Genomic DNA, 25,127 nt, shown 5'->3' on the forward strand with positions numbered 1-25,127 from the left:
TGCTGGGCCTCCAGCCTGCATCCTCAGCCTGAGGACTCCTGGTGACCCCCCCTAAGGAGGCAGCCTCCATCCTCACCATCAGCGGGCTACCAGAGTCTCTCTCAACAGTGTCACGGGTTCCTGCCCCACCTCTCACAAACCTAGTGCTCGTATCTCAGTCTCCAGCAGCCCTGGACCACATCTAAGGAAGACAACACCCCAGCTCTGGTGGTCTCTGCGAGGTCTCTGCCTCTGTCCACCCCATCCCCCACAAAGAGGGCTAAATATTCCCCCCCATCGTCTCCACGATCCTCCCTGAGGATTCCCTGGCAGGATGCCAAGCGCACATGGGTTTAGGTCAGGCCCAGAAGGGGCAACCACAGAGCTTTGGGCTCCTGCCCATCTTGCTCAGGCAGGATTTATTACTCAGACTACCAAGGGCTAAGTCAACTGCCTTCAAATGAGTAAATCCCTAGGGGAAGGAAGAGGAAGTGACTAAAGATGCTCCTAAAAAGTGTGTGTGTGTGTGTGTGTGTGTATGTGTTTTAATAAAGGAAAAGAAAAAAGAACTCTTCACAAAGATATCCTCAATCTCAGAAGTTGGCCCCTTCCTACAGGGGTGATGGGCAGGACCACAACCCACACACTAATCCACTTGGGCCCCACATCCCTTCCTGGGTTTCTTAAATCCATTCCAATCTCATACTTTTTGTGGCCCAGAGAGAATGGAGGTATTTTAAGTAAACCCCATTTTATTTATGGAGGGGGCTACCCATTTCTAGGACCACCATAGGCAGCCTTGCTGGACCTACCTTTCCAGCTAATGGTCAGTCAGAGCAGTCAGAAAGTTCTTTTCAGCAATTGATCTGTGAGGCCCTCTCAGCATCAGCCACTTTGTGCTGGCTTCCCATGTCCCTCAGATCCCTATACTCTGGAAACACCTGCGGTTGGGGGCAAGATTCATTTATATGCTACTCCTTCCCGCCATCTTAGAGCAGTGGTTCTCAGGCACGCTTGGGTATCCTGGTCTATCTCCTGTTGGAGAAGTGGGCCTGCAGGTGATTTGTAATGAATAATAAAGTGCTTAAGTGTGAGGTTAACTTACTCCTGCTTTGAGTGGATCCAAGGTCATCCCCATATTAATATCATGCTCACTGCTGCATTTCAATAAGCTTTCTCCAGCGAGCGAACTCTTTTGTCATGGCCTGTGAGATTCTGTGTAACACCCAGCCTCACACCTTATGCCTCCAGTCTCCCTTCTCACTTCACTCATCCCTCTGGCCTTCAGCCAGTCCCTCAGGTATGTCGAGCTCTTTCCTAAAGAGAGGTCTTTGCACCCGCAGCTCCTTCTTTCAGGAGACCCCTTCTCCCAGACCTTTGTCTTGCTCTGTCTTCTGCACCAGGACTCAGCTGAAAACCAACTTCTTGGTACTCACTGGGAGGGCACTTAAGAGAGCCTCGGGGAGTCAGGGAGGGGGAAATACTGTGTTTGTGAGCTACATGGAAGTGACAAGCTGTGTACCTGTGTAAAAACTCATCGAGCTGTCCACTTAAGATTTGTAAATAGACTTAAAAAAGATGAAATCTAAAAAAAAAAAAAATCTAAAAAAAAAAAAAAAAATTCACCCTCTTGTTTCCTTACTATCATAGCAATAAATAATTCCTATTACTCTCGACTATGGCATGTGCATCTCCATCCTGGCACCATAATTATATTCTTTGATTGTTTATTTGTAAATTGCATCTCCTACTGGAATGGAAGCCCCACAAGGACAGAGCCTCTGTCTGTCTTGTTCGCTGAGGCACCTTCCAGCACGGTGCCTGTCACACAGCAGATACTAAAAAAAAAAAAAAAAAAAGAGTGAATGGATAGATGTTAGGGATGAATAAAAAAGCTTGGATTTAATGATGGAGGGAAAAATGGGCAGAGGAGGAATGTCCGAGGCTGGAAGTTCCCACGCCCACCCGGCGGAGAGTCGAGGGGTCTTGTTCTGGAAGTCCAAGAGCCTGTTCCCTCCCTGGAGCGCCAGAACCTGCTGTCTACACCTCATTGGGGTTGTCCTGGTCAGCGTAGATGAGGAAGCCCGTGAAGAGGCTGTCGGTCCAGTAAGGGTCATAGAAAAGCCCGTTCTGCTCTGAGTAGAAGATCTGCAGCCAGACCTCATCACCCTGCTTCAGAGCCAGGATGGTGGAGCCCGAGGCCACATCGTGGTTGCCCGTGTTGGCATCGAAGGTCCGGATGCGGTACTGGCCGTTGTGCACCAGGCCGATGGCCAGGTGCTTGTTGGCCAGCGTGATGTCGTAGGTGAAGTAGTAGATCCCCGGCACGCTGCAGACAAACTTGCCACTGGACGCGTTGTAGTGGCCGCCCTCGTTCATCAGGATCTTGTCAAACTTGATGGGGAGCCGCTCCCTCGGGTAGCTCTTGGTCACGGCCACTGAGAAGGCCGACTTGGCGTGGCCGCTGCCGCAGCTGCAGGGGCCTGGGAGGCCCGGCTCCCCTTTCCTGCCCTTGGGCCCCTTCTTTCCTGGTGTGCCGTGCTTCCCCGGGGTACCACTGACCCCCTTGGGGCCGCGGGGGCCGGCCCGCCCAATGGCCCCGGCTTTGCCCTTTGGTCCTGGCTTTCCCCGGTTACCTGTCCGGCCAGGTGGACCTGGAAGACAGAGCAGCTGGTGTTATGGAAGGGCCTTCACAGAACTAGGCAGAGGCTGTGGGCCTTGGCTTTCCATCCTTGGAGCAGGAGGCTTTGGGTAATGGAAAGAGCAAGAAGGTTTTGGAGTCACATAGAAATGCGTGCAAATCCTGATGGTGTAACCTGGGGCACTTCTCCCCATCTTATCTGGAAAATGGGAATGGTGATACTTACCTTCCAGAACCACTGTGGATCAGGGCAAAAAGAATAACTTACAACAGTTCGCCCCCTTCCCTTTTCCTGCCTTCCGGGGAAAAGTCTGGTCTGTCGGCCAGACCAATCCTTTGACGGGCTGTTCTGGGAATTGGTCGACAAAAGAACTGGAAGAAGCCTCTTGACTTCAACGCGTTGAGCTTAGTACAAGCCCTGCGTTGAGCACGAGGTCCCTGTCCATATGTGCAAGAGTTTTAGTGCAGCACTGCTCACGATAGCAAAACTAGGAACAACTAAATGCCCATCCAAAGACAAATGCCTCGAAAATTATGGTCTACCCATACTGTGCAATTCTATGCAAGAGTTAAAAATATGAGGCAGATTTATGTGTACTATATGAAAACTTCTCTCAAGTATACTGTTAAGAGGAAAAAGCAGGTGGCAGACCCTTTTTTGTTGAAGGGAAACCACAACACTAACTAGTTCTATAGCCATTTAAGAGCAGAGGAGAATGGCCCATAGTAAACACTCTGCGAATGCAGTTGGCATATCCTGCCGAACATTTGCCAAGTCACGTTTTCCTGTAGAATGCCCCTTGGTTCTTAATACCCGTATTTCATACAGTGTGCATTTCTCTCAATGCAACACTTTGGCCAGTGATTATATAGGAAACATGTCTGTTTATGTCCCCTAAATTCAATACAACATTTTAAACAAAACAAATGTGGGTAAGGATTTGAGTCACATCCAAACACAATGGTATAATGGATACAATTGGTAGATTGGCAGAATTGGCTGTAGATGTTTGAAAAGTTTGCCGAATGTCAGTCAAGGGCCTGCTTCTGAAGGTTGCTGGTGCTGAAAGGCATCCTAGCCTGATTGTACACAAGGCGACTGTGTGCTAGGCACCAAATGAACTGGGCGATCACAAAGGAATGTTGTAGGCGTTTTACATTCTAACAAGGCACTTTGCTTCTTTTACGGATATATGTAGGCATTTTACTGTGTTTTAGTTTTGAGTTAACATGTAATGCATTTAAATCCTTCCTATTTTAAGTAATTGGGAAAGAGATTCCCAAATAGCATTTTCTCACTGAACATCTAATTTTCAGGAGCAGATTGCTTAAGTGGCTGGCAACGCCTGGTGTTACTACACACATAGGTAAGTTATGTAGAAGAAGGCCAGGAAGGAGACGTATCTAAGCAATTAATAGTAGTTACCTCTGGGAAGTGAGGAGAAGATGAGGAGGGTGGGAATTAAGAAGGTCTCTTGCTTTATTTGTATGATTTGAATATATCGCAGTGAGAATGTATTTGTGTATTACTCGTAATTAAAAATTTTTTAAATGGGGAAAAATTAAACTAAGATCACGAAGCTGTTCCATGAAAAAAATGACAATAAGCAAAACTTATTGCCTTCATAGTGGGAGAAAGGACTGTGAGGAGGAATAAAAACTGAGTCATTTTGCTTTGGAATTTTTTGGGGGAGACAGATAAGGAAGCTTCTTGGGAAGTTCTACGATGTGTGATGTGGTGGGCCTCTTTCTTGATATCTTTTTGAGGAACTTCAGGAAAAGCTGATTTTACTTTTCAAGACCTTTCTGGGGATGGATCTGTATGTGTATGTCGGGGGAGGGTGGTGGGGTGGTTGCTACTGGTCCCAGGGTGGCCCAGCTTTACCGGTCAGGACTCTGCATCTCTTCACACTGCCTTGCTTGGTGTGTTGTCTTAATTCTCAGCAGAGACTCAGTGCATCGCAGGAGAGATGGCCAAGAGCAGCCCCCAGCCTACATCCTCATACCTCTTGATCCAGGAGAAAAAGGCAATAGCAGAGATACCCACTCACTTCTGGGACCTGTAAGGTGAATGTCAGGGGCAGCTCTCTCTGCTTGGAGCCCAGCCCAGACTGAAGCTACCACTGGGTTCAGGGAATGGGATACTGGGACATCCAGTGCCTGACGCACTCTGAGACCTCCTCGAGTCAAAGCCATCATCATTATTGATATAGTTGTCTGGGGAAGGAGGTGCTTTTGGAGGGCTTAATTTGGTGTGGTAGGAGAAGGTCTGGATTTGGAGTCAGCTCCCAACCTGTTACATGAGCTTGGTACATCAGTTAAGAGGTGACTACCATTTATTGTGCGTCTACTTTGAGACTGATGCTTCCCAGGTCATAGGTCATCTTTGTCACACCCCGGTGAGGTTAAGTGCTGTTATCATCTCTATTGTAGAGATGAAGCAACTGAGGAACGGAGAGAGGTTAACTCATTTGCCAAAGCAGGTCCCTAGGTCTGTGTCCAGAGTTCAGGTTCTTGCAGCTGTGACGAATCCCCCTTGACTCTCAGTTTCTTCGTCTGTGACGTGGGGATAGTAAGAATACCTCCTTCACAGGATGGTATGGACGGCCAGTTGAGCAACATACTCGTAAGTGCTTTGTCAATGTTAAAAGTTATAACGACTCCCCAACTGCTTAAAACGTATGCGTGGGGATGTTGCTGACATCAAGGGTTCTGAGACATAAAGAATATCAAGGCGGAAAGGGCCTGTAGACACTGTTCCATCTGTTTGCTGGCTGCCTGGCATCTCCTCCTTCGGGGAACCGCCCTTCATGACTTCATGTGGTCCCAGCGAGGCTGTCAGTCCCAGCGACCAACTGCCCTCACCACCCACTCATCCACCCAGGGGTGGGCCCATGACCCAGTCCTGGCAGATGGTGGTACCTCATCTCCATGGTCAAAGAGATTGGTCCAGGAAACATATGTGATTTGGGAAGATTAGTCATCCTGAGACTGGCTCTGGGGATCAAGCCATGAGGAGGTAGGCCTGAGCCCGTTGGCAGCCATATCAAAACTTTCAGCCTTTGTGAGAACAAAACCAACACACACGAGAAGCAGAGCCTTGACAACAGCATTTGAGCTCCTGGACCCAGCCATTGCTGAAGCTCGGCTCTTGAACTCCCCAGTTGTATGAGCCAATAAATTCCATTCAGGGCTATAAATTGAGTTTCTGTCACTTGCCACCAAAGGGGTTCTGAATAATATATCAGGAGACTTGCCTAAAGCAACTCAGCAAATCAGTGGTGCAGCTGGGGAAGGGACACAAGATCTGATACCTACTGATCCTTCAGGAAGCACCGCTCTGCTTTTTAAAGAGACATTAATTTGGTATATAATGAAATGGGATTACTTTTCGTTTGTATAACTAAACTCTCTCTGTGCCAGAGGATGTCAGCCCCAGGTAGGAGCAGGAGGGGCAGGCACTGGGCCTCTTACCTTCCTCCCCGCTGTCTCCCCGGTCCCCGTCCTGGCCATCGTGGCCGTCTTTTCCAGGAAAGCCCATTCTTCCCACCATTCCGGAGGGCCCTGGGGCTCCTGGGGGGCCGGGGGGGCCCTGGGGGCCAGGTAGGCTGCAGACAAGTTGAGGGGAGCCCTTTTGGAAGTCTCTGCGGGCGAAGGCACCAAGCAGCGGGTCTGCCGCACAAGGGAGGGCACAGGCCAGGAGGACCCAAGGGATCATGGCGGTCACCTGTGGGAGGCAAAAGAGCTGTGAGCAGGTGAGTCCAGCCACTGAGCTGACTGGTGGTCAGTCCGAAAGGCAGAGAAGGAGGAGGAGGCAGCTGGGAGAAATTCAATTATACTTCTCTCTTGCTCTCTCCTACATCACATGCAAGTAGCTGGACAGGGTCATCCTATCTGGAGGACATATTTGGATGAACTGAGTCATGGACCCAGAATATACTCTGGAGAGGTCTTGGGGGCGAGGCACTCATCATCACACTGTTGTCCTTCAGAGTAGCTGAAACGGAGGTAGGACCTAATGGCCCAGTCGCACCGATTGGGAGGAGCCGTGGATGGAGAGAAATGAGCTATGATTTCATTCAAATACGCAGTACCAGTAGGAAGTCATTGTAGGTGATGATTTGTGGCTATGCTGCTTCTGCAGGGGGACTCGGGGTAGCGCCAGGTGAGAACTGAGGCTTCAGTTCTAAGTCCAGGTGCCCCACACCTGAGCAGCACGGGGAGGGACGGGGGCTACGACAGCAGCCTCCCTGCCAGGTGCTTCCTGGGGGCAGGCACGGGCTCAGAGCGTTCCACACATTACTTAACTCACAGCATCCCAGGCAGACGGATACTGGCGAGGGAGGGGAGGCTCAGACACGTGCACAACAAGCCCACCTCGTGCAAGTAGCAGGTGACAGGGCTTGGGTTTGAACCAGACTGGGCAGATCCAGAGTTTGTGCCCTTTTGCTACAGGCAATAATGCATACTTTTTTTTAATTAAAAAAATTAATTGAAATAATACACTTAACATTCTTTGTGAAGTCAAACAATACTCTAAGTCTTATAATGAAAAACTGTGATCTCCAGCCCCACCTATCCTTAACCTCACACCCCACCCCAAACCCTTATAGCTATCTCTTCTGGCATTTACTTCCATGAACAGATAATATGCTTACACTGATTCTTTTTTATTTATCAAAAAAATTTTTTTTTAAGATTTTATTTATTTATTTGAGTGAGAGAAAGAGCAAGCACGAATGGGGGAAAGGGTAGGAGGAGAGGGAGAAGCAGACTCTCTGCTGAGCAGGGAGCCCAACTCGGGGCTCGATCCCAGGATCTTGGGATCATGACCTGAGCTGAAGGCAGACACTTAACTGAATGAACCACCCAGTCACCCCTCAAAAAAACTTTTTAAATTAAGTATTAGGCTCCATGCCCAAAGTGGGGCTCGAACTCACAACCCTGAGATCAAGAGTCACATGCTCTACTGACTGAGTCAGCCAGGAGCCCCCTGTGCCCTTTATTTTAGACATTATCTTTTGAATTTCATTTATGACAGATGAGGAATCAGCTCCCTTCCATCACCCTAGCTCCTATTTCCTCTCCCTCATGTAGTTAAAATATAATTTTTGCTGAAATGAAAATTTGCTTTCTGAATCATTATCAGTATTGTCTACTGCCAAGCTAAGCCCTATACCATAATTGCATTTCCTTTCTCATACACTCTTTTCTTACTGGACATAATAATTTTATTTTTTCATTTGCTTAGTTCCCCATGTTATTATTTTCTTTTTTTTTTTAAAGATTTTATTTATTTATTTGACAGAGAGATAGAGAGAGAACACAAGTAGGCAGAGGGAGAGGGAGAAGCAGGCTCCCCGCAGAGCAGGGAGCCCGATGCGGGACCCTAGGATCATGACCTGAGCCGAAGGCAGACGCTTAACCGACTGAGCCACCCAGGCACCCCCCATGTTATTATTTTCTACATTACCATTTGATCCATTTATTTTCCATTTATTTTGATCCATTTATTTTCCTGAAGGTAAACGTCCTGGAGCCCCCCAGCCCCCTGTTCCGATCCTCACACATGCAAAGCCGTTGCCATCCTAGATTCTCCTTTATGATCACTGTGCGGGTTGTCTTTGCCTCTCTCGTGTTACATCTCCTGTTGTGTGAATCCCATGTCTTTCTCTTTGTTTAATTAAAAAAGATTTTGTAAGGCTTCAGTTTGGTGGCACATATCCTTTGATAGCTTCCTGGAAAGTAGTATGGGGAGTAATTTTTTAAAAAACGTTGCAAGGGGGCGCCTGGGAGATGGAAGGTACCAGACATGCCCCAGCAGGGGTCAGCCTGGGCCAGAGGGGTCTGCCCTTTTGCTGCAGGCAATAATGCATACTTATTGAGGGGCCCCAGCAGCGATAACCATGCAGGGCAGACACCAGAAAGCCAGAAGCTGAGGGCGAGGTCTGGACTTGCAGCAAAAAGAGGTTGTGCGGGCCCACCTCCAGGCTGTTACAGTCTGAGTCCAATATGGCAACCCCAAGGCGCCGGCAGAAGGCCCCCACGAAAGAGGTAGCTTCGATGTCTGCCAGGCCCAGAGAGGCAGAGCAGTACAGTGTCCGTCCCCACCCAGAAACATGGAAGAGCCCTCCTGCTGCCTGTCCCCTTACCTCTCCTTCCTTCAACCTGGAACAGGTGAGCTGAGAAAGGGGACAGATGGCCCTGCCAGCTTCCCATCTTGGCTGGGGGACAGGAGGAAGTCTCACCTTTGAATGAAGATTGAAGATGGGATTCCCTGGGAGTGGATGCCTCCCTCCCTGGCTACATTATAGAGGGGCAGAGGAGGTAAAAATGTGTGCCTCTGACGTCACCTGAGCTGCCCGTGGCTGGCCTGAGTGACAGGAGAGGTGTTGGCGGGCCTGGAGAACGTGGGGAAGTGTCATGTGCATGATGTACTTTTGGAGAATTGTGCCCTAGACCCTCCCAGGCACCAGGCATCTCCATCTCCTTCCCTCGTCTGCTTGACAAGGGTCTTGGAAAACTGTCGCTGTTCCTTGTGAGCTGTGATACATCTGGGTGCCCACAAGAGAAACCGAATTCTCAAAGCAGGTTTGAAATGGTTTGAAAAGTTGCAATCTGCAAATATTTTGGACCAGGGAGAGGGAGGAAGGAAGCCGGTGGGAGCGAGTCTTCTAGGCAGAGGAGGTCCTGCAAACAGCTAGATGAAGAAAGGCAGGAAGGAGAGACAGCTAGATGAGAGAGGAAGGAAGGCGAAGAAGCCTCTGTTTCAGTTTACGAGCCCCCTTTCTCTTCTGACGATCACTCTCAGCCACACAAGCCCTACCTCTGCCGGCACCAGCCTCCTGGGGACAACAGGGGATGCCGCTCAGTGACCGCTGGCCCAGGGCAGGCCCCAGTGGCTGGGTGGAGGAGCAGGGCTCTGGAACATGCACGGAGGAAGGGATTTCTCAGAGCTGGAGTCTGGCGGTTCCCGCAGTCCGAGCCAGGAACTGTTTTGGAAATAAAGGCGGGGAGACTAGATTCTGGAGGGAGACAGACACTCCTTGCCTCCAGGGCACCTCCAAGAAAAACAAGGCTGCAAAAATTCCTGCTCCCAGCCAGTGCCCCCGCCCTCCTGCCCTCCCAAGCCTGGCCCCAAGCCGACTCTCCACACTTTGGTGCTGAGACAAACTGGATGTTGGGGGCTTGGAGGGGAGCCAGGGCCACAAGGCATCCAGACAGGTTACCTCTTCCAGGGTCTTTTAAATAAATTTAGAATGGCATACTTGGGGAGGGCCCCAAGGGACCAGCCCTCTTAGTTACAGGCAGGGAAACTGAGGCAGAGGCAAACTGACTTTATTAGATGCCTACAATGTTCCAGGCACTGTGTGAGGCTCTTTCCATGAATTATTTTATTTGAAGTTTATAATAAACTCTGTGAAGGTGGTAAACTTATTATCCTATTTTTCAGAGGAAGAAACAGAGGCTCTGAAAAGTGAAATGATTTACCTAAAGTCACGCAACTGGTGCAACGGGGACCGCATTCAAACCAGTGTCTGAGGGGGTCTGAAGACCGCACTTAATCTACTACACCTTGCTCCCTCCTCCTGCCATTTTTTTTTTTTTTAAGATTTTATTTATTTATTCATGAGAGACAGGGAGAGAGAGAGAGAGAGAGAGAGGCAGAGGCAGAGGGAGAAGCAGGCTCCCTGCTGAGCAGAGAGCCCGATGCGGGACTCAATCCCAGGACCCTGGGATCATGACCTGAGCCGAAAGCAGATGCTTAACCATCTGAGCCACCCAGGCGCCCCCCTCCTCCTGCCATTTTTGTCCTGTTTTATACTAGAGGAGACTGAAGCTCAGAGAAGCTAATTTGCTCATATTTACACAACAGTTCATGGCAGAAGTTATATTTGAACTTGGGTTTGGCTGACCCTGAGGCCCAAACGCTTTCCCTTATGTCAGCATTTCTTAGATTTTTCTCCTAAATATTCTGAATCACAGAAGAGACCTTGAAGCATTTGCCAAAGCCACACACAATAGAGAAATTTCTTTAATATCAATTTACACACACACACACCTGCAAGCACACACATATACACACGTGTGTGTGTGTGTGTGTGTGTATAATACATGACTGTGAAAATGTAGATGTGATACTTTTTCTCCCTCAGGATACTTGAGTAAATCGATGCTTAAGGAAAACCTCCTATCCTTTGAGAGGCCCACACTTGGCTTAGCCAAGGTGATGGGGTGGGGATGGGGGGACGTCCTGGGCCCTGACTTCCACAAGCCCCTTTGGAGTGTTAATGGGATGTTCCCATGAGCTGAACCAAAAGACCAGGGTGTACAAAGCACATGCCCGGCACCAGCAGCTCATTCCTTGCTTAGACCCAGCAGGAGCCTCCTCCCTGGTCTCCTGCTTCCCCCACACGTACTCCCCATGCGAAGCCAGAGGGACCGTTCAGAAACATAACTCAGCCCCATCACTTCCTGGAGGGTCTTAGTCCAGTTGTTGCTGGCGGTAACAGCAAACATCGGAAACCCTCACGTGGCCCACAAGGCCCTAAATGACCCGGCCCCTGCTGCCACCACTGCCCCACACCAGCTCCCCCTGCCTCTCCCTGCTTCCCCACCCCCCAGCCACCCACCTCCTTCAAGCCAAGCTCCATTCTGCCAGCCTAGGAGCCCCACCCTCTTGGCTAGCTGGCTCTTTATCCATTGTGTTTCAGCTTAAATGTCACTTCCTTCAAGGCCTTCCCTGACGTGCCCTCTCAGACAGCTCTCCCTTTGGACCCCAGCTCCTTGACTGTGTCTTTCTAGCCCTTACAGCAGTGCACCTGTACTCACTGGATTTGCTCGCTCCCCTGCTTACTGGGCATTCCCATTAAAATGGAAGCCCCATGGGAGCAGGGACCGCAGCTGGTCTGTTATATCCTCACAGCTTCCAACTTCTTTGCACACAGTGGGTGTTCAAGAAACATTTGCCTCATTAATGTGTGAGACACACACTCTGCCCTCAAGAAAATCCACAGTGAGGAGAAAACAAGGCAACGGCCTAAATCCAAAAGGAATCCTTGGATCCAAATAAGGTTTCTCCAAAAAAAAGAAAAGAAAGTTTTCTCCCTTTCGAGGTTATTCTAACTCAAACCAGGTCTAATTCTAACCCCTCCTTTCTTTTGACCTCCTAGAGCACAGGGGCTCCCACCCTCACTCCAGGGATGGAGCTTACAGAATATTTTACACATAGGAGGTACTCCATAAATATCTGTTCAACTGCTCAGAGGGAATAAAAAACAATTATTGATCCTTCCTCACCTAGTTCCTGGGGAGCCTGGGTGGCTCAGTAGGTTGGGCATCCAGCTCTTGAGTTCGGCTCAGGTCAGGATCTCGGGGTCATGAGACTGAGCCCTGTGCCAGGCTCCGTGACCAGCAGGGAGTCTGCTTGAACACTCTCTCTCTCTCCCTCTGCCCCTCCGCCTGCTTGTGCTGGCATGCACCGTGCACGCTCTCTCTCTCAAATAAATAAATACATCTTAAAAAAAAACTATCTTATTTCCTAAATTCTTTCTGGTGGGAGTTGAATAAGAAGGCTATGACAGTCTTCCTGCTGTAGGGGAAAAAAATGTTAGTTGATTAAACCCCCAAAATGAAGTCATGAGGTACTAAACTTGGATGAAGTTCTTCAGTCTGGTTTTAATTTGTCCAGTCCCTGGACTTCTCATCTCTCAGTTAAGTAGCTAATGATTCATAAATACACATGTCCTAGGAAGAACTGGGAGCTAAAGTATCCCAGCCTGAAGTCCACTGTCAGGGGAAGAGTCTGCCTCCTCCTTTCTGCCCTTGGCCCTCAAGACACGGGCTCCCGGTTCATTCCCAAGGACCCTCGGCCCAGACTGTAATGAGAGAAGGACCATAAGTGGGGACATCGGTGTCTTGCTGACTACCCCTGAGTGTGGTCTGCTGGTAGAAACTCCAGGGACACTTGTCCAGGCCGGCTGCTCACTTCTGAGCCATCCTGCCTTGGAGACTAGAAGATCTACATTATGCTTAAATAAATCTAACTTGCTGGTTATTGGGTTATGACCACTGGCAGGTAGGGCTGGTGTTTAACTCTGTGATTAAGAGCCATGGGAAACCCACTCACTTAGTCTCCCCATCTAATGGAAATAATAGTTTAGCCACCTCACGGAGTTTCTGTAGGAACAATGAGATAACGTGCCCACAGCTTCGAGCCCAGTGTGTGACTGACCGCTCACCAGTTGGAGAGAGCTCTGAAATGCCCCCTAGCCCTCACCCCCTCCCTGTGAAGCCCGAAGACCATTGCCTGCCTCATCCTTCAGGGCTCAGATCTGCTACTGTCTCCTCAGACAGAAATGTCTGGTCATGGGACCGAAAGTATCCCACCCACCCCTGCTACTTTGCTTTTCCTTTCCAAGCACTTGGACCAAGTTGTGATTATATAGGTATTGGTTTCTTGACCCACCAACTGTGTCCTCCCTCTGGCGTGGAAGTCCAGGAAAGCAAGTCCCTGCCTGTCTTGCTTTTGATCATGTCGCCAGAGCCCAGCACAGTACCGCCCCACATATAGGAGTGCTCAGTTCAGAGCTGTTCCTCAGCCTTGAACGAGACACTCCTTTTAATAAAAGGGCAAAACAGGATCACAACTTTCATTTGCTTTGTGTGGATGACAAAGCCACACTCGCCCAATGAGGGAGAGGCAGCGAGATGACTGGTCTTGGATTGGAAGATGTGGGTCACGTAACTCACTGGTTATGTGACGGTGGGAAAGTCGTCTCCTCTTATCCCAGCTTCCATTTCCTCACCTGTGAAATGGAGGTGGTAACGCTCACTCTGTCTGCCTTCCAGGGCTGCTCTGAGAATCAAACAAGATAACTAATGTTGAGAGCAAACATGATACAAAAGTTCGGGCCTTGTTGAAAATTGTAATTGCCACCACCGGCCCCTGAACTAACAGCAAGCAGTCCTGACCTCCCACTAGGAGCCCCCGGAGTGTCTGGGGAGGCGGTTCTGGGAGCGAGGTGCTGGGGATACCTGAATCGGACCCAGCCAGCGATTCTACCAGACTGTGGAGTAAAGGGGAAGGGCTGGTGGCTGGAATGGGGTGGGGCTCGCTTGCAGATGAAGCTCCCTGAAAATTCCCTTTGATGGTAGTGAGAATTCTATAATGAAAAACACCCCATGCCCTCCCTGAATTCCAGGAGGCAAATTGGAAACAGCCCTCTCCAGCTTCTTTGAAAAGCTGACAGACCGCCTGGAAAAGAGGGGCTGGCGACAGCTCCTCACACAGCGCTCACAGAAAAGTCCCCTTTCCTGGGATTTGGGAACACTCCAGCAACCCGAGTCTAGTACAGAAGATTAAAAGGCATGGGGCCCACTTGCCAAGAGGCCCCAGAAACGATCCGATCTGCTGTTTTCTCCTGCCACACTCCCTGCTTCTGGCTGGGTGTAGAAAGAGGTCCAAGGACAAAGCGTGACCCAGCGAGATCCCAGGAGCCAGGATCTCGCAGGGTTGGTGCCAGCAAACACTCCTGAAGACCCACTGGAAGTCGCTAGACCTTCTGCTATGTACACCCAAACCCCGGCCGACCAACAAACCCGGCATGCAATGTGCTGTGTTGGACACGGGGCCCACCCCCGGGCCCCCGGCTGCTTCGTGTGGGACCCCAGCTGCCCAGGCAGTGAGGGCACAGAGCCATCCAGCCTCGGGGCTGCCCACAGCTGTTTTCCGCCACGGAGACCAAGGACTGCAGGGAGCCAGAAGAATGCAGCCTGTGTGCCAGATGTGAGGGGAGGGAAGGAGCCTGAGGGTATTCGGAGCCCTGTATCCAGCTTGGCCTGAGGGCCAGCCTCCGAGCGGCAGCCCAGGGTGCTGGGGAGTGTGTTTGAGCAGCGCATCCGATAGCAGTAGGATGTGCGGCCACCATTCGAAAGGGGTCTCATTGCCATGGTAAAAAGGTAAAATGAAAGCAGTGAAATTAATTTTAATATGTTATGTAGCCTTATCTATCTCAAAGATCACTTCAACGTGTAATTAATGTAAAAATGATTAATGAGGCATTTCGCATTCGTTAATCAGCACTAAGTGTTGGAAACCCAGCGTGTACTTTCCCTTTGCAGCGCATCTGCGTTCAGACCGGTCACGTCGCAAGCCACAGCCATGTGGTGGCTGGGATTAGCTCTAAACAGAGCCGCTTGAGTTGAACCAGTTGAACTCGCTGTGGGACCTTTTACAAATTACTTATTCTATCTCCCTCAGCCTTGTCCTCTCCCAAATGGGGACAATACTACTACTATCTGCTTTAGAAGGTTGTTATGAGGACATAATGTCCCTAGACGAGGCGTGGCATGTGGTGAGGGGTACAAAAGTATGAGCTATTATTACTGTATTATTTCTTACCCTTCCAAAGATCAAACAGGATAATGGATGTTGAAAGTAAAGCACGATACAGAAATCAAGACCTTGTTTAAAATTGTCATTGTCGCCAACTGCAGTCCTGATCGCTGAGTCCTGGCGCATTTCAGGGGGAGGCCCCTGCCTTCTCTTTCTCCATTTTTCATTTAAGCTAGTTCTTTGTGTTTCCGGCAGTTGCCACCGAAAGCGAGGAGGCTGGGCCTTTGCCCCTGCTCCTGCATGGCATCCTGAGGGAGGGATGGGTGCCTGCCTTGGCCCCACACCGCTGAGCCACCTGGTGTGTTCACGCTCCATAATACACAGACGGGTGAATCACCGGGACAGCGCTTAGCTCAGCCAGTGACGGGAGGTCAAATGGGATATCATGTGCTTGGTACCATGGCTTGGCATGTGCATGCCCATAAATGGTGCCACTTATTGCCTCGGAGGCCAGACACTGGGGTTCTGGAGATGAAAAGATGTGGCTGCCACCCTCACAGGGCACACAGCCTGGTTATACTGAGGGTCCAGCCTGGGTGCCCAGGAGAGAAAGCAAGCCTTGAACCTCCTTTCTCTTTGAAACAGGCCCTCTTTCCAAAGAGCACCCAGGACCAGGCAGAAGGCAAGGGAAGGACATTGTGGGGCGAGATGATCCCTCGGAATGGTACAGAAGGGACCACCCTTGAAGACCCAGGAACTGAGGGGGGGAACAAATTCTGAACTCTGAAGAGCTAGGGAGCAAAGGCTAAGTTTGCCTGGACTTCTCTGGGCTGCTGGTCTCCATGGAGGCTGTTCCAGTCAGGCCCTGACAGGCTTTCAGGGTAACTCTAAGGATCTGACCCGGGGCTGGCCTTTGAGAAGCACAGAGTCGGTCTGGTGCTTAGGAGTCATACATGTTCGACCTCTGCTACTGAACCCCTTTGGGCCTCAGTTTCCTTATCTGTAAAATGGAAAAAACCATACTCTATGGTCTCGTTTAAACCATTTGAATTTGAAATAGCATGAAAGAAAAATATTTATTCTTTCTCTTTATGTGTGAAATCTGAAATAACTCAAAACCCCCAAATTAAAAGTTTGTCAAGAACCTCGCAAGGCAGCGTGACTTGTAAATGGTCAACTGTGCGTACGCGAGAACCACATGACAACACTATTCTAGTAGATGAGCGAAATACCTGCCATCCTTCAGCCGGCGAATTTTGAATTACACCAATTTGAATTATTTGAGGTCTTTACTCCCCGAGTAATTAAATTGCTCATCCCTCCCTTATACAATAATTGTGAATATTAAATGAGATAATGCAGTAACCAGGCACCAGTAAGCACTAGGTAATGGTAGTGTTATTCTGATATGATGATAACATGTGAAAACAATGTGAGATAGGCTATAACAGGAGAAGGTTAAATGAGCAGACCTGGGTCTGCTGTTGCCTCATTTGTAACATATGAGAAAGGTGAGCTGAACACTTGTGAGCTTTGGGGTAAACAGCTCGCAGGCAGTTATAACAGCTGCTATGGGTTGACAGCAAGGCACAAATGCGAAGGTGCAGGATTTCTACATGTGTGACCTACTGTCAAAGAAGTTGTAAAATTCGGGCGCCTGGGTGGCTCAGTCGGTTAAGCGACTGCCTTCGGCTCAGGTCATGATCCTGGAGTCCCGGAATCGAGTCCCGCATCGGGCTCCCTGCTCAGCGGGGAGTCTGCTTCTCCCTCTGCCCTCTTCCCTCTCACGCTCTCTGTCTCTCATTCTCTCTCTCGCAAATAAATAAAATCTTAAAAAAAAAAAAGTTGTAAAATTCAAATTTACTCATTCAATAACCAGCTCTTTATTAACATTGCAATGTGCAGGGACCTCTGGTTGAAAGGGATAAAAAAGCCAGGGAGGATGGCCTGCCACTGAGGGACTGATTAGGGAATGATAATCTAGACCCGACTGGCTTATCAATGGCCTGAGCTGATGCAAACTACAGACTGCACCATGCTTTTGTTGTTGTTGTTGTTGTTTTAATTTGAGATTGTTGCCAATGTAAAACATGGGAGATTTTATGTTAAAATCAAGATTTCCAGGCACAAGCAGCCGACTCTGTGGCTGGAGCCCAGCTCCCGCAAGGTGCAACGCGCTCTCGCCAGCCCCCAGCTTGCCCTGCCTTCTGCCTGAGCTCCAGGTCTCCACCCGTGGCTAGAAATCCCGGCGGTTGGTCCATGCCTCTCCTGCCTTCGAGGGCACGGGAGTTCGGAGTTGGAGCTGCACATCGTTCCCAGCACCGAGAACCTGTGACAGCTGGTCCGCAAACTCACCCCGGGGGCACACGAACAAGTCCCCGGAGCAGGTGCTGAAGCATACCCAGCGCCCACGGTGCCAGAGAGCTCTGCGTGAGTACAAACGAAGAGCGCCAGAAGCCGTGTATGGAGTGCGTGCCTGCCTGCCTCCGGCACACCAGGAGGAGGGGGGAAGACGAGAGGCAGAGCACTGGCCCCTCGCCCAAGAGAAGCCTCCTGGCAACCCGCTTCTAGCGAAGACGGCGCAGGGGCGAGTGACAGTGACAACAGCATGGCAGACATGTACCCACCCGAGTTGTTCACCAGAGAGGACCTGGGAGGGACTGAGCATGGGGACAGCATCGATGACTCTTCGACAGAGGAGGAGGGCGAGAGGTCAAGGTGCCCAAGGCAGAAGGGTCCTGGGGCCAGAGAAGAGATGGAAGGGGACCAGGAGCAGGTCCTCAGGCATTAGGAGAAGCAGTTGGGCTCACCAAAGAAGTTCAAAAGTCATGACCATAAACCTAAGAGCTTCAGCTCTTTTAAACAGGTTAATAAAAGGTTGCTGGAAAAAGCAAAAAATAAAAAAAATCAAGATTTTCAGGTTTTCTTGAGAATCTGGAGGATCTGGCAACATTTGGCAGGGCACCAACTGGCTGCCCCTTGAGATGGAGTGTTATGGGCTGAAATGTGTTCCCCAAAATTCATATGTTGAAGTCCTAATCCCAGAACCTCAGAATGGGGTGATATTTGGAGGTTGGGCCTTTGAAGAGGTAAAAGGAAATAAAGTCGTATGGATGGGCCCTCTTCCATGATGACTGGCATCCTCATAAAGAGGTTAGGACACAACACACAGAGGGGCGACCATGTGAGGTCCCAGCAAGAAGGTGACCATCTGCAAGCCAAGGAGAGAGGCCTCAGAAGGAACTAACCCCGTCGTCACTGTAATGGTAGACTTCTAGCCTCTGGAACTCGGAGAGAATAACTTTCTGTGGTTTAAGTCACCAGTCTGTGGTACTTTGTTATGGCCACCCTAGCAGACCACGATGCAGCACCTGCATTTCCCAATGTGCACAGTGCTTACCACTCCCAGATGGCATGCCTTCTGCTCACTTTTGTGTCATGCACAGCCCCTATCAGCATCTGAGTTGGCAACCCCTGACCCGGGGGAAAAGGGTGTTCTCCACACATGTTGTGTGTTCTTACTTCAAAGCTTTGATGTTCATTTCCCCCGTTCGGCTCTCCTCACAGTTCTGTAAGGCTGATACTGTCATCCTTACTTGGCAGAAGAGAAAACAGGGCTCAGAAAAGTGAAGTCATTTTTTCCAGGTCCAAGCTGGGAGGGGACCCGGGCCTGCTGACTCAGGGCACGGGGCTCATGTACCTCTGCCATGTGCTCGGGCATGGGACCCACGAACAGAAAGCCTTAACTCACAGGGCAGCTCTCTGTGTGCGCGTGTGTTACAGAGGTAAGCCAGGGCACAAATCCAAGGAGGCTTATTTCCTTGAAAAAAGATTTGGCATAGAATTCCTTTCAAAAGTAAACCTAGAATAGAATTTGAACTGAAATCTGCTTTATGCAGGAGTTCATCTCATGGAGGCAAAGCCCGGTTGGCAAGCCTCTGACTGGAAGGGAGGGTGAGGGAAGCTGTGAGTGTGTACACGGACTCTGTGAGCCTATGCCGAACATTCGGGAGCAGAAAGCAGTAGAGACTGGCACAGTAGGAAAGAAGAGTCAGTCCCCTGTGTCCAAGCAGCTGATGAGGAAGAATAGTGAGATAGGGAAGAAGAGGGGGATTTGCAGAGAAAGCAGTCACGTCCTGGGGGAACTTGCTGAATATTTGGTGGAGGCAGAATAGCTTCAGAGATGACCCCAGACTTGTGAAAGAAATCTCCATTTACTCGTACAGTGACATACTATGACACCGTTATGAGAACAAAGTCAGTCCAGACATGCAAACGGAAAGATGGCCAACATACACAAAGTGAAAAAGGCATGTTGCAGTATGGAATATAAAGTATGATTCTTTTTGAGTTAAAAAAAAAGGATACACACACATATATAATTTCTGAAAGGACACAACTTCTTGATAAATGGGTTTCCTCTCAGAATTAGGAACGGGTATGTCAGCTTTTACTTTTTACTTTCTCCCTTTTTGTACTGTCCGAATTTCTTATGATGAGCACTGTTAGTTTTGTAGCATTTAAAACAAAAGGTGACCCTAATATTTAAGTATTAGAAGACAGGCAAAGTTGGTGTCCCTGCTAGGATGGGGAGAAGTCAGACATTTGGGAAGAAGCCAACACCATGGTGCACTTGATGTGTTAGAATAAAGGGTAGTAGTGATGTTCTAAGAAGTGCAGGGGGTCTGAGGTGTTGGCAGTGGAAAGTGGGCTTAATGGATACAATTACCAGATAACAGAATAAATCAGAAGAGAACTGTGTAGGTGGGGGAGGGGGCAGAAAGGGAGGAGAGGAGAGGACAGACTTTGAACAACGCTACCTGAGCATCAGCCTTGGGTTGACATATAGAAGATGTTGTTGTTATTGCTGCTGGTTCAGTGGGGGTAGGAACACGGGGTCCCTGGGAGATGGCGGGTCTGAGGGGGGAGATTTTGAAGGGTTCCAGGTAGGAGAGTTTTGTGATCAAAGAGCAGAGGAGGATGGTGCAGAGGTTGTGCAAACAAGGCCTGGGAGACCACTGGGGGCCACTGCGATCTTTCAGCAGAGAGATACAGTCCTGGAATAGGACCATGGCAGGGGGGTTGGAGAAATATGAACAAAGTAAATAAGACAAGGCTTAGAGACAAGTAGTTTGGGGGAAGACAGTTGTATGGAACTGGATGCAAATCTCAACTTGCCACTTGCCGCTTAGTACCTTTTGAGCTCAGTCTGCCCGTCTAATAATATACTTAATTAAAGAAGTGCTGTGAAGAGTAAATGAGATCATGCACTCCATAAATACCAACTCTGATTGTTAGCTCCGGTATTGGACTCAGACTTACCAGGGCTCAAGTCCCTTTACCACCAGTTACTAGCTGTGCAACCCGAAGCAAGTCATTAACGTCTGAGCCTGGTTCCTCTTTGGCAGATGGGGATAACCTGTCGTCATGGAAATGAAACAGCACACCAGAGGCTGCCAGAGCCTGGCACAAAATAGGCGCTCAATAAATTGTAGAGGTGTTGCTATCAACAGTTAAGCCACTTAGCACAGAGCCTGGCATACAGTGAGCGCTCAATACAGGTTAATTCATGTTATAATTCATAAGGCAGAGGTCGGGAGCCAGGAATCCCGGGGTTGCCCGGCCTGCAAAGAGGGGAAGTTTGCAGCACTCGACCTCCCACCCGCACAGACCCCTGTCCCCGCCCCAACACCGCGGAGCCCTCCCGTCCCATCTGAGCTCTCCGCCCCTGCAGGAGGGCGGCGGAGGTGCGGCGCGGGTAGCGCACGGACACTCACCCTCGCAGCCTCGGCCACGTCCAGGGGCTTCCGGAACCACGAAGCTCTCGCCGAGCTCGGCGTCCCGCCTCCCGCCGCCGCCGCTCTGCCGGCGCCCGCCCCAGGCATACTTTTCCCATCTCGTCATGGGCGGGAGCGCTCGGTTCCCGGTCACGTGGGCCAGCCCGCGGCTCCGAGCTCTCCCTTCGGCATAGGTTTGGAAAAAACTTCAGCGCTGGTGACAACTTGAGTGTGTCCATGCAGGTCTCTGTGTGTAGAACTTGTCAGTGCATTGGAAGGTTTACATGCACGAGAGTGATTGCTACCCAGGTGGTTGCAAGAGTGTGGGTATTCGTGCGTGTGTCTGAAGAGACATCTGTATTGCTTGCACGTGAGCATTCATCTCGCTGTGGATCAGAGGGTAATGGGCATGACAGCTATAACAGCGTAAATTCCCCAAGTACGGAATTTGCCTGTACTTGAGAGGGATTATGAATCGTGTGTGCGTGTTTAGTTGTGTGTGTGTGTGTGTGTGTGCATTCATAAGTGCAGGTGTCCAAACGTTCATCAGGGCTCCCGTATGCCCACATACACTCACACGTCCAAGATTGCAGCTCAATGTGGAACTGAAGTGCACTTCATTTGCTGGGTGTATGCATTGAAATGTGTGTATGAGTGTGCACAACCACATATCAGTGTGCATGTGCATGATTTCTGTGTGGCGCTTGCTCACTCTGGGTGTGTTTATATGTGCACGTGCTGTGGTGTAGATTTTGTGAGTATGCACATACATAATAGTGCCCCTGCGTCCCAGCCCTCATTTCCCTCCTCCCAGAAGGTAAGTCTTCCCTGGCTTCACTAAGTCTCTGCCCCCTCCTCAGATTGCTGAGAGTCCCAGAACAGGCAGAGTGACCCTGTTTAGGTTGCAAGCAGACTCTAGAGGAAAGAAAAATCATAGAGGCCTGGCTTTAGCTTCTTCCTGTTCTTTCTACTGCTCTCTTCTATGAGCTACCAGTATTTCACTCCACTGCTACAGCATCTGGCTAGCAGATGATATATGACCCACATTCAGAATTTTAATGCAGCTATACATTTGAAGTCTGCTGGTTCCACCACCTAAGACAAGTCACTTACCTCATGGATGGTGTCTTATCTTCTGAAAAGTAGAGAGAGTAATGATTATATTATTGTCTCGTCTCCTCCCCTCCCCCGAAGTTGGGACACTCACCCATAAAGGTGTTTGGTAAGCCACTGAACTATGTAGAGAATTATTACTAATGTTACATAAACATTATCTGAGGATGAAAGTTAGCAGGCTCAACAGATCTTCATCCGACAAACATTTGATAAACATCTGTTAGGTGTCAGTCCCTGAGCTAGGTGCTGGGGATATGGAGGTAAACCAGAAAGCTTTGGTGCCTGTCCTCATGGAGTCTCATGGGGATGACACAAGTGGATACAAGTGAAAGGAGTATTACAGAAGAGGAAAACACTGAGTATGAAACTGGGCGTTCAGGGGGAAGGCCTGGGTCTAGCCCTGAGGGAGGACTGGGACTTGTCTGGGTGTAGGGGAGGTGTGAGCTCTAAACACAGAGGAAAGATGACATGTGAAGTAGGGTTTAGTGTGTTGAATCATAGATGGCTGGAAATGGTACCTCTGTCCACCACTCCCTCTGGGTACCTTGGTCTGTTCCCAAATATGTCAGGAATGAAAAAGGTAAGGAAACCCTGCCTCGAATGCATGGATGCCATTCATAATCTAAAGGACTCTAGGATAGAGTAGAAATCTCTGCGTGTTACCCATGGGCCTCCACTGCCATAGAGGCTGAAGCCACTCTTGTTGGTAAGGAGATGGTTGAAGAGAAGTACAGGAAAAGGAAAAGAAGTACAGGAAAGTGGCACCTGGGAAGCACTTAATATATGTTTACTGGCTGAACGAATGGGCGTGGATGTTCTTCCAGCTTTTGGGGAAGACTTGGAACCGAGGTCTCCTGAAGCTGAGCAGAGTCCTTGGGGTCTTGTCCTGTGGGTCCCTGCAGTGGTGATGGCATGGAACTGGAAATCCCAAATACTCATGAAATGGCTATTCTAGGAGCTGCAGGAGCTGCTTCAAGATAGAATGGGGCTGGGGCGCCTGGGTGGCTCAGTCAGTTAAGCGGCTGCCTTCGGCTCAGTCATGATCCCAGGGTCCTGAGATCGAGCCCCGCATCGGGCTCCCTGCTCAGCGGGGAGCCTGCTTCTCCCTCTCCCACTCTCCCTGCTTGTGTTCCCTCTCTCGCTGTCTCTCTCTCTCTCTGTCAAATAAATAAATAAAAATCTTAAAAAAAAAAAAGATAGAATGGGGCTCAGAACTTCCTCACTCTAGCCTGTTTCTGTCTTTAATTCAGTACACAAACATTTGTTACCTATTTTGAGTATGGGGACAAGGAGGTGAACTTCTGGTCTATGGGGAAAAGGAATGAGAACACAAATTCGTCTAAGAGGCATAATGCAGTAAGTGCTATAGGAAACATACAACGTGTTCAAAATGAGGAGGATTTCCCTGTTTGTTTGATTCAGTTCAATTCATTTCACAATGCCATTCATGTCTAGAAAACATGCTCAGTGTATTGAGAAGATGAATGACATTGAGACATTTATGGCCATAGAGGGCTTGTAGTCCAGCAGGGACAGCCACGTGCCAGACGTGGTAGATTGGCTTGTTCCACATCTGCCCAAACCTTTCTTGGTGTGTTTTCCTGTACTACAGAGGCTGAAAAGCTAAAAATCCATTTCCCAAACTCCTTGCTGTTGGAGTTCCCCTCGTAATTTAGGTTTGGCCAGTCCCGTGCGCTTGTGCAAACCTGAATTCAACACTGAGTTAGGAAAAACAACTGAGTTAGGTGGAGAGGAGGCAGCAGCTGGGGAGGGATCCCTTGTGCTGGCGGTGACCTACAAGGGGCAAGATAGCTCTAGAGTTTGGGCAATAACTCCTGGCCCCGGACTATACCTAGAATTATGTGTAGAGACTGGGTCCAGTGACTCCTGGAACCTCAGCTTCCAGATTGTGGCAGAAATAGTAGTTCCCTTGGGCACTCAGTACTGTGTGGTGTTCTGGGAATCAGTCTCGAGGACCAAGCCAGGCCAGAACTTGCTCTACAAGGATTCTGAGTTCACTTGATTCTATTCATTAATCCATGTTTTCTTAAAATAGCTAGAACGGTTTTGCACCTTCACATGAACCCTAACTGATACGTCACGCTGTGAATTAGAGGTGTTGTGAGTGTCAGAGACGGGGCGGGACACGAGTGTGAGCAGAATAGCAGGGAGGACATCCAGACGGCCACCTTTCTTTCCTCTTTCTGTTTCACCTTGACCCCATTCCAATCCTATAAGCAACTTTCAAACCAATTAATTGGTCAGATATCAAACAACTACAGTGCACAAGGCACTCTGGTTTTCGTTGTGGTCAAGGCAGTGCACAAAACAAGTGAGCTCTCTGCCTTTGTGGTGCTTTTGAGGAGACAAGTGTTGAAGGAGCACTGAAACATAGAACTCACAACCGTGGCAAGAGTTACGAAGGAAAAGAAGAGGGAACTGTGGGGGAGAACAGTGGGGCAGAGTCTGTGAGAGACCTTACTTTCCTGGGAGGTCTGGGAAGATCTCTTGAGTAGGTAACATCGAAGCTGAGTCACGAAGGGTGAAAATGAGCCAGCCCTGTGAAGGTGGCAAAGGAGGAGGGAGAGTGATGCCAGGCAGAAGGAGCCGTGTGTAAGGGCCACACTAGCCATGCCCAACAGCTTTCTAATGCTCCCCTGGGTAATAGTCATAGGATAGAGTCTCAGCCACTTAGCGTTTCTGTAGCCTCAGTAACTGGAAGCCTCTGTGATTTGACATCTTCCCAGCCACTTCTCCGATTTTTCCTGTGTCAGGATTTCTCAATCTCTGCATTACTGACACTTGAGACTCGATAAGTCTTCACTGGGGGAACTATCCTGTGCATTGTAGGATGGTTAGCAGGATCTTTGGCCTCTACTCTCTAGATGATCACAGCGACCCCTCTGCCTCCAGTTGTGACAACCAAAAATATCTCCAGACATTGCCAAATGTCCCAAGGTGGGCAAAATCGCCCTCCACTGAGAACCACTGCCCTATGGGTAGCCCTGTTTTGGTCAGGGTCGTCTTGCTGGCTCCCACCTTCACCTTTTATGTGTCTACACCTCCACTCAGGCAGTTTCCTCCAACCACTCTTCTGCCTCTCCACAAAGCCTTACACATGTGTCTACTAGAAATTCATAGCTTTTATCTGCCCATTATCCCTCTGTCCATTGGGGAATTCCATTTGGGTGATTCTCATGTGTACTGGGTGGTAGGGAAAGAGTGGTTCATCTTGGTGCTCTGCCTGCCCTCTGGCTGCAGGAGTAGGGGCATGTGG

At 49.5% G+C, this 25,127-nt stretch overlaps 1 protein-coding gene and 1 pseudogene across 1 annotated transcript; one reads left to right on the plus strand and one right to left on the minus strand.

Annotated features, from left to right (window-relative positions):
* Window positions 1-1,880: 1,880 nt before the first annotated feature.
* Window positions 1,881-20,808, minus strand: C1QTNF2 (C1q and TNF related 2). Its single transcript, XM_032403469.1, has 3 exons — window positions 20,735-20,808; window positions 6,095-6,347; window positions 1,881-2,633 (listed from the first exon to the last, which is right to left on the minus strand). The coding sequence occupies exons 2-3, from the start codon at window positions 6,336-6,338 to the stop codon at window positions 2,020-2,022; spliced, it is 858 nt and encodes a 285-aa protein (XP_032259360.1). The 5' UTR covers window positions 6,339-6,347; window positions 20,735-20,808; the 3' UTR covers window positions 1,881-2,019.
* Window positions 17,048-20,719, plus strand: LOC116631983 (annotated as a pseudogene).
* Window positions 20,809-25,127: the final 4,319 nt, after the last annotated feature.

This window comes from Phoca vitulina, unplaced genomic scaffold (assembly GCF_004348235.1).
Source record: "Phoca vitulina isolate PV1807 unplaced genomic scaffold, GSC_HSeal_1.0 scaffold6, whole genome shotgun sequence".
Classification (NCBI taxonomy): domain Eukaryota; kingdom Metazoa; phylum Chordata; class Mammalia; order Carnivora; family Phocidae; genus Phoca; species Phoca vitulina.

Coding starts and splice junctions, on each gene's coding strand:
- C1QTNF2 (XM_032403469.1), bottom strand. CDS start 6,338: ATGATCCCTTGGGTCCTCCTGGCCTGTGCCCTCCCTTGTGCGGCAGAC. Junction 2,634..6,094: donor GGGAGACAGCGGGGAGGAAG/GTAAGAGGCCCA, acceptor TCTGTCTTCCAG/GTCCACCTGGCCGGACAGGT.